Source organism: Lynx canadensis, chromosome C2 (assembly GCF_007474595.2).
Source record: "Lynx canadensis isolate LIC74 chromosome C2, mLynCan4.pri.v2, whole genome shotgun sequence".
Taxonomy (NCBI): Eukaryota; Metazoa; Chordata; class Mammalia; order Carnivora; family Felidae; genus Lynx; species Lynx canadensis.
This window is the reverse complement of record NC_044311.2, coordinates 113,540,914-113,550,718: the sequence shown is the minus strand read 5'-3', so window position 1 is coordinate 113,550,718 and position 9,805 is coordinate 113,540,914. Positions and strand designations below refer to the sequence as shown.

The window sequence follows — 9,805 nt, the reverse complement described above, 5'->3', positions numbered from 1 at the left end:
AAATAATTTTATCAACTTTCAATACCCTAATAAATTTTTAATGTTTTATTCTCTATTACATATATTTCCTCCTTTTTCTATCTGTATGTGTATTACTATGACCAAATTTACATTTGCTTTAAAAGCTCTTATACAATTATCAAAAAATATTAAGAATTAATTACAAATTTAAGTTGTCTATGATATACCTTTAAGAAAATCTTTAAGGAATTTTGTGTGGGAGGCACTTTCTTTAGGAACATCTGTCAAACTTTAAACATTTAATTTTACTTGAACACCATCATAAATATTTATAGAGTAATAGATCACAGAACAGTCTATATCCCATCTGTATGAAGGTAGGTTACGCAAAAACAGATGGGAAAGTTAAAACTGAATACATATTAAGAGATTTATTTACAGATGTTTCAACACAAATCTTGGTTTTTATAAGCATACAGGTTTGTAAATATTTTTTTGGCAAGGAAATTCTTGGATGTTCTCAACAATGTTCCTAAAACAAACAAACAAACAAATAAAAAAACAAGCCAGACATACTGACATAATATTATTGCATTTTGATTGTGGAAGGACTATAAGCCAGCAAAACAATTTTTCTCATCTCTCATTTGAATTGTCATTAATTTGTGCCAACTGATTTTAATTGTTATAAAAATATATAGAACTTAAAAGCTAAACTTATAGAGCAATTAATTCATTAATTTATTCAATCATTTGGCTAATATATTATGAGAGCCTATAATATTCTAGGTACAATGCATTAAGTAGTGGGAATATAGAAGTTAAAAGGCAAACAAAACACATACAAATTTTTATAAAAAAAACTTCTCACAGCGTCTGCAGAATTACCTTAAGGCACAAGCCTATCATTGCCCTAAATTAAATGTACCACCTACCAATAATGGCTCCTAAAATAAAGAAATTATGCTATATTACACATCTGCTGGAGCCTGTAAAAGGGTTTTACACATTATTTTGCTTTATCCTTACAACAAGCTTGACACTTTGAGATGGTATAAACTTTCTGGTTTTCATAGATGGACAGACTACAAGTAGGATTCCATTGGTATCATCCTAGGACCAGTATTTTCTAAAGATCTCACTATAATCATTTAGCCATTTCTCCTAACAGTATTATCTACCCACTCTTTCTACCAGTTAATTATCTACATAGAAGTGATCTGTTTTCTGAAAATCAATTATGAATGTTTAATTCCAGATCACTATTCTTCTATCATCGGCGTCCATTTGTGCCAGCTCCTACTATTGCTTAACATTTAATGTTCAAGGAATGCATTTAATTTTCATTTTAGGTGAAATACGATATATATTGGAATATAAGAAAAAAATAATGAATGCATTTCAAAGTGATTTGGGGTTACCTCCTATTTTGGATTACTGGGGATAATCAAGTGTTGATTGTCGTAAATTATAGCCATGGTATACTAAATGATACTTCTCCAAAAGTGCAGTCAGAAAGTATTTGTGTACTTAGAATATATACTTCTACATTTTTCTTACTTATGCGTAATTTGTCATTTTGTTTTATCAGTGGACAGTTTTTACCTAAGCAAAACAATTTAGAACACCCTACCCACTAGCTTGTTAACCACTTCTTTTCCCAAACTATATACTCTGTCATATGCACTTCAGTAAATGTGAGAGACGAATAATATTTCCAGCCTGCTTATGTCTCTGGGTCAATCAGCTTTTTGGGCACCAGGCCCATCTCCCCTAGCAGGTGGGGTTAACTTAGATCTGAAAAGAAAAAAAATTTTACCTTTGAAATAACTAGTTAAAATCTTTAACATTGAAAATTGTCTCAGTCATTGAGGAACTATGTCTATAAAGATTTTCTTAAAAAAATTTTTTTACATTTATTTATCATTTGAGAGGCATAGAGAGACAGAGCACAAGTTGGGGAGGGGCAGAGAGAAAAGGAGACACAGAATCCAAAGCAGGCTCCAGGCTCCTAACTGTCAGGACAGAGCCCAACACAGGGTTTGAACTCACAAGCCATGAGATCCTGACCTGGGCCGAGGTCGGATGCTTAACGGACTGAGCCACCAGGCACCCCTCTTTAAAATTTAAAATATTATACTATCACCTATTTAAAGGTAATAAAATTAAGTTATAAATTATTTTAAAATGAAAGACATTGAGATACACATACATCCAAACCAATGTAAGATGACCAGTGCAGGGGGGAAAAGGTAGAAAGAAGGAACTAACAAGTACATTAAACCTTGGATTGTGAGTAACTTGTTCTGTGAGTGTTCTGCAAGATGAGCAAACATTTCTAATAATTTTAAATTGATAAATGAGCGATGTCTTTCAATACAAGTAGTACGTAATGCCAAATATCACATGATCACAACTGAGCCAATGGTTCTTGAAATTTGCTTTGATATACAAGTGCTTTGGATTAGAAGCATGGTTCCAGAATGACATATCCTCACAAACCAAGGTTTTACTGTATAAAATAAAAAACAATTAATGAAATTCAGTCAATAAAAATATCTTTGATTTAAAAAAAATCAAAACCGGGGCGCCTGGGTGGCACAGTCGGTTAAGCGTCCGACTTCAGCCAGGTCACGATCTCGCGGTCCGGGAGTTCGAGCCCCGCGTCGGGCTCTGGGCTGATGGCTCAGAGCCTGGAGCCTATTTCCGACTCTGTGTCTCCCTCTCTCTCTGCCCCTCCCCCGTTCATGCTCTGTCTCTCTCTGTCTCAAAAATAAATAAACGTTGAAAAAAAAAATTAAAAAAAAAAAAAATCAAAACCAGGTTCTTAAAAGACTGATAAACAAAGTTGGAAGATGTTACTTATGGAAGAGATTTTTAATGATGGGACATGACTTGATATAATTTATAACAGTATGTATAAAATATAATGTTAATGGGTAATATCCTCTAACTTACCAAAATTGAATTAGAAGACAATCCAATCCAAATATAGGATAAAATAATTTTAAAAGATGGTCAATATTTACTCCCAGAAGGTCCATTTCAATTACATTTTCAAGGAATAGATTATTCCATATTAAATAAATTATTTCAGAATATTAGTAAATGGAACATTTCATCATATATTCTCTAATAATCTAATCCAAATTATCACAACCAGAGATTGATAATAAAAATGGGAAAAAATAAGAAAACTCTAAGCCAAGATCACCTATAAACATAGGTATAAAAATTCTAGTTGAAATATCAAATTGAATCCAAAAATCTCAATAAAAATTATAATACTATATTGTGAACAAGAATTAGTAGAGTTTATCTTAGAATGCAAAGGTAGTTCTTCATAAGTATATACATTAAGGTGAAAAAATAATGAACTAGGCAAATACAGACATATTGTTTTAGAACATTCAGTATCCTTTTCACATTTTAAAAACAGAATAAAAATATAATCACAGTATAAGAAAAAAGCAGGTGGAATCAACTGCGTATCTACCAAAAACCTAAGTCAGATGTGATTATGTTTAACAGCTGCACATTAATAGCCATTCCATTAAATAACAGAGGAAAATAAAGTACCTCCTTTTACTTCCACTGTGCAATATTCTACTAAAAATCTTAGCATTGCAATAAGAGAAGAAAAGTAAGAGATTTTCCTTTTGGTTTCTACAGTAAAATGTTATAGATTTATTCATACTTTTTGCACAATTTTTTGTCATGTGCTCAAGTATTGTAAGGTTTCTGTTACTATAGTAACTGGAATATTTTAAAGTATAATGTTAAGTGGTCATTGCTAATATATAGGAAAAGTATAATACATAGGAAAAGTATAAAGATATTCTAATGCCATAAAATCATCACTATCTGGCTCATAGGCTGTGTTATATTTAAAGTTATTTCTAGTGATTCGATAATCAATAATGTAAAGTGTAAAGATGCGACCTTGACTCAAAGTCTAATCTATAAGCATATTTGCCCTGGACATATCTGCATTAGTTGGATATAGTGGAAAAACACAACTTGAATGAAAACTACTAACTAGTTAGGTGACTTGCTTTGGTAAGTTACTTATTCTATATTGACCAATTTCAACATATGTTAAGTGAGAATAAAGATATCATCAGTTCTTGCTTCACAAGATTATTAAGAATATCACATAAAGAATGTGTATTATAAAGGATTGCATAAATGTAGTTCTCTTATGAGTGCTGCTATATCTTTAGATCTAAATGTAGAAAAAAGTCTAAAACAATTTTAATCAATATGTAATCCAATTAATTTAAATTTTTTTAAAAAAAGTCAAGGAAGTAACATCTTACAGAAGTCTCACTAGACCCAGAAATTTTAAGAGAACGAAAACTAGCTAAATGATGACCCCTTTGTGGGCCCATTGAATCTACTTCCATTAGTGAGAGTGGTAAACCAAGAGTGAGGTAAGGAGTGGTGAGAAGGAGTTACAGGAGAAGAGAGGGGACTTAATTGCTTACTTGGAACTTTGGTGATTATTTAATCTATATCTGTTAGAGTGCCCCAGAGCCCTTCCTTAAGTATAGTGAGCATTCAGTGTCTCTGGAATGAATGAATTTAATGTATAAGTAAATCCAAGTCTTCAATGTGATTTACCAAGATACATAACCCAAGTAGAACAAAGACCAAGATCAAGGCAAGAAAAGTTCAACCCAAAATTCTCTACATGTTGTCTTTTGTTGATACAGGCCATTCAAAACTGATTTTTAAAAAAAAAAAAATTTACTGTTTATTTTTGAGAGAGACAGAGACAGAGTGTGAGTGGGAAAAGGGGCAGAGAGAGAGGGAGACACAGAATGTGAAGCAGGCTCCAGGCTCTGAGCTGTCAGCACAGAGCCTAACACGGGGCTCAAACTCACAGACCGTGATATCATCACCTAGGCAAAGTCAGATGCTTAACTAACTGAGCCACCCAGGAGCCCTGCACACTGATTTTAGAAAGATGCATCCCCAGGAACTGGGCACCTTAGCCTATTCCTTTTCACTAAGTTACAGTTTTTAGATTAAATGCTAACAGGATCCAGAATCTGGTAAAAACATGTCTTTTAGTTACCCTGAAGAGTTGACGTCTATAGAGGTAAAGCTAGATTCAGTATTTTAGCTAAATGAAAGGTCTAAAGTGATTTCCCCAAAAAACATTGATTCTCAGCAGCTGGGAAGGAGCAGTGTCTGAGTGAAAGCTGTAGGGTCTACCCATGGGAAGAGAACGGTAAGTGAAGGTGAATATCTCTAGAGATCAGTGCAAATACATTCTTTTTTGACAATGTCCAATGTTCACACTATTTGGTTCTGAACTATTTTAAAATGCATATGTAGATACAAATATATAAAAAAGAAATTGTATATATATATATATATATATATATATATAGTGTTTACTTTTTGAGACAGAGAGAGAGACAAAGAGAGAGAGAGACAGGCAAGCTGGGAAGGGGCAGAGAGAGGGAGACACAGAATCTGAAGCAGGCTCCAGGCTCTGAGCTGTCACCACAGAGCCCGTCCCGAGGCCTGAACCCATGAACCGAGAGATCATGACCCACGTCATGGGGCTTAACCGACTGAGCCAGCAGGCGCCCCTATATTAATTATTTTTAATGACATACATAGCAATATATTAAAGTACATCATTACTAAATGTTTTTTCTCACAGTTTGTGCTCTTATCCATGCTCATCCAAGGAGAAAGAGTACAACAAGCTGTTTTACTGTCAGCAGCAAACACTACTGCAGAAGACTGCCAGTGCACCCAGCAATGAGCATCCACTGTCCTATCCACAGCTCAGTGTGCTTTGCAACCAGTGGGGTTATGCCTTTGAAGCTTCACTTTATGCCACTTATTTATTGCCTGACAACTTGTCATGAACCATAAAAGTGTACAAGTGATAATCCTGAATCTACTACAAAGAATTTAAAAATCATCTAGCTTTGGAAATTAATAAATATTTAGCACTGGTTGATAATACACGATATGAAAACTTATGGAGTTTAGATAGTGCAGTACTTAGAGCAAAACTTGTAGTTGTACATAGTCTATTTGAAAAGATATACTGACTATTAATGAGTTAAGCATGAAATGCAATAAGTTAAAAGGCTACATAACACAAAGAAGGAAGAAAGAAGAAAGAAAATCATTTATGGTCAAAGCAGATTTTAAATGTAATAGAAAACAAAGATGCAATTCGATTAACAAAGCCAAAAGTTGGTTCAAACCTCTGGAAAGCTTGATCAAGAAAAGAAACTACAAAAATAAATAGCATTAAGAATGCAAAAGCTGGGGTGCCTGGGTGGCTCAGTCGGTTGAGCGTCCGACTTCGGCTCAGGTCACGATCTCGCGGTCCATGAGTTCGAGCCCCGTGTCGGGCTCTGGGCTGATGGCTCAGAGCCTGGAGCCTGCTTCCGATTCTATGTCTTCCTCTCTCTCTGCCCCTCCCCCGTTCATGCTGTGTGTCTCTCTCTGTCCCAAAAATAAATAAACGTTAAAAAAAATTAAAAAAAAAAGAATGCAAAAGCTATTTAACTATGGATTTAGCAAATACAAAAAACACATTTAAGAGTTTTATGAACAGTGGGATGTGTTACCCAGCAAATTGAAAACATCTATGTCATAAAAGCAGCAATTCCATCATGGCACAAACTCCAGAAAAACTTGCACACATATCCTACTCAAACATGTCCACAGTTCAGCCTGTGAGGATGAATGAAGAGGACTAGATGGTTCTGTGGCAAAGGATGGTCTCTACCCGGTGACAGCTGCTTAGAATTGGAATTGACACGTTGGCAGAAAGGCAATTAGCCAAAGTTCTGGGACACTAGTGCTCTATGCTTGTAATGGATAAGTGCTACCCTGATTTCCCAAGAGCTTGGAAATGCCAGGAGAGAGGGCTGCTGTACCCTGGAAAGAGGAACTCTCATGACTGCTGCGTTCTGAGGCCTCCTCTTTGGCAGGCTGAGACGTGGCAAGATGTTAAGACAAGGCAGCCCATCAACACACTGCTGTCATTTAGGCTGAGGAACCACGTACACACATTTCCTACCTGGGGATTTTTATTCCAGAGATGCAAGTACAGATACACTTTTGTATATAACAGCAGAAATGCTAAAAGCTGTTTGCAAAAGGTGTCCTTTACTGCCTGTAACTTTACTAAGAAATTACTATTTAGCTACATTTTGATGAAGCAACAAAGACATAATGTGCAATTGGTGTGCTGCCAGTCTAAAAGTAGATTTTTGAAATCTGTATCTTCTCTCTTCAAGGATAAGACAAAATTTATTTTTTCACGGCTTTACAATTTTTATCTCAGTCATCATTTCATATTGTGAACTACTACTCAAAATGTACCGTAACACTTACATTGCAGGAAATTCTGTGAAAGGTGGAATATTCTCCTACTGTGAGATTGAAAATCCAGAAAGTTTTGCAGATTTCTACCAGAAACATTATCACTTCTTCTAATGGCACATGAGCAGGTTTTTTTTTCTCTAAAATATGAGTGCTAAGCTCCCTAATTATAAAGGCCTTGATCTTAGCTCCTTCTTTTAGCCCTTAAATGATTCCTCCCATTAATTATTTTAGAGACTATATTTCTTTGGATTTTATGCTAGGTAGATATTTATTTACTTTCTAATCTCAAAATTACTTAGCGGTAAATATAAACTGCAATTTATCTTTTTGTCTTTTTTAGTTAAAATGTTGCTATTGTTAACTCATTTTTTTCTTTCTTTTTTGTGTTGAATAAACAGTTCTATTTAGGGTATACATGGCAAATTAAATTCCTCAGCTAGACTCAGAATAACATGTAGCATGTAATGTTCTGACAAATAGGGCCATAAAATTTTTAAATGATCTTTAAGATTAGGATGTTTTTCTGAAAAGTAGCTGAAGTGAAATGATTTCCATAGTTCTAAATCTTAAAGCATCACCAGCAAATAAATGGAGTTTGACACAATCTACACATGTGTAGATTTTTATAACTTCATTTGTTAGTCTGGAAGATCTGAACAACAGAGAGTATCAGGCAAAGGCTAAATGAAATCTTGATGGGAATAATATAGATAGAATTAAGGCGTCAAATGAGTGATTCAGTTAATGATCTTGAAAGTCACTTCCATCCCTGAGAATATCTTCAGATTTCTGAGAAGAGTGGAGAATGAACGTAAGGACCTGGTGGCCTAATTTGACTTATGAATTTAGAAGAGTTATTCACACAAATACAGTGTTTTCACCTATTAAAATATCAGTATAAAATTACTGAACAATAACACTGTACAAAAATAGTATTAAGTTTAATTTATCTCCATTGCCAGCATGTTGTGGACAGTCTCTTACATGCATGGATAAAATGAACTATCCTGTTCTGAGCTGGTGGGCAAGAGAGCCCCTTAAAAGACCCTGACTGACCAGATCATTCGATCAGCTGTGGTAAACCCTTCCCATTAGTGAGGGGAGGTAGTTTTGCAATTAACTGCAGGTGACTGGGAACCAAGGCTCCAGCCCTGCCTCTGATTCCACGGGTGTGGTAAGTCTTTCATACCTTCTGTTTTTGATGCTCCTTTTTTGGACAGACTATGGTAAAACCTACGTCACAAGTTTTTACATCTTTAAAAAATAAACTGCAATATCTAGGTGGGGAAGGAGTCAGTTCTCCCTTAAGGGAAAATTTTCATAGTTTTATGTTTCAAGCTGGACTCCACTTCAGTTGTTAACTACAGGGACATCGCTGAGTTTTGGAACAAAGTAATTGATTCGGGATAAAATACTTCAAATTAAAAAAAACAATTAATTTATTTTTCCTTTCACCCACAGGTCTACCCACGGATAGCGCCGGCATTTTGGCACTACCTGCGGGTAGAAGTGAGTAGCGGGGACTTGAACCCTCCCACCCTTGCTCCTTGCACTCTGCTGGTGTGGTCTGATCTGATGTGCCCATTTTGCTCAAGGTGCAGCTGCCATTCTGTGTAAACGTGCTCTCACGCCACCACCATTCCTTAGAGTTGGAGCAGAAATCCAAATCACCAAACCTCCAAGTGCAAGCTTATATAAGATAGTCATCCTTCTTAATAAATTTCCAAATCAAGACCATATCATGTGCATCATAGTGATAAATAAGTGCCAACTTATGGGAAACCATGCTTACACCTCTTTTTAATCAATATTTTTGATATTCAGAGCATACTTCCTCAGCTTAATTTGGGAATATGCCTGGGAAAAAGCGGAAAAACTCTGCTTCATTTCCTTTCTCCTCTTTTCTATCCCCAGGAGCATGAGCAGCTCACCTATTCCTCCACGAGGTCCAAGGCGCCCAGTGTCATCATCACAGGCCTCAAGCCAGCCACCAAGTACATATTTCATATCCGAGTGAGGACTGCAACAGGATACAGTGGCTATAGCCAGAAGTTTGAATTTGAAACAGGAGATGAGAGTAAGTTTTGCACAAACATATAAAATAAGATGTTAAGTTATACCATTCCAATCTGACCTGAGTTAAAAATCTAATGTTCCCAATTGTGAATAGTCTCATCAAATGGGATTCTGTTCCTGTAAATACTCATATAGTCATTTCAGTTAATGTTTTGTTGCTATCATTAAATTCCTCCATGAAATGCCCTGTTCTACCACAATTGTAACGTAGCCCAGATACATTTCTTTATGCAGAATTCATCACTCATGCTGTAACATAGAGTCTCAATGGGTGGTGTTAGCCTAATTGTTTGCCAGTCTTGGCATCATAATATGATACTAATGAAAACTTGGAAGAGAATAAAGCCATGAGCAAATGATTTTAGCAGTTAGTTCAAAATTGTGCAGCTTTGGCTTATTA

The 9,805-nt window shown here is 35.4% G+C and overlaps 1 protein-coding gene across 1 annotated transcript in view; it reads left to right on the top strand.

Annotated features, from left to right (window-relative positions):
- Window positions 1-8,552: 8,552 nt before the first annotated feature.
- LOC115523939 (ephrin type-A receptor 6) overlaps window positions 8,553-9,805 on the top strand; it is a 267,647-nt gene continuing 266,394 nt past the window's right edge. Inside the window, exons 1-3 of the mRNA XM_032594591.1 lie at window positions 8,553-8,573; window positions 8,791-8,889; window positions 9,244-9,406. Of these exons, the coding sequence (XP_032450482.1) occupies window positions 8,553-8,573; window positions 8,791-8,889; window positions 9,244-9,406 (283 nt within the window). The remainder of the gene's footprint in view (window positions 8,574-8,790; window positions 8,890-9,243; window positions 9,407-9,805) is intronic.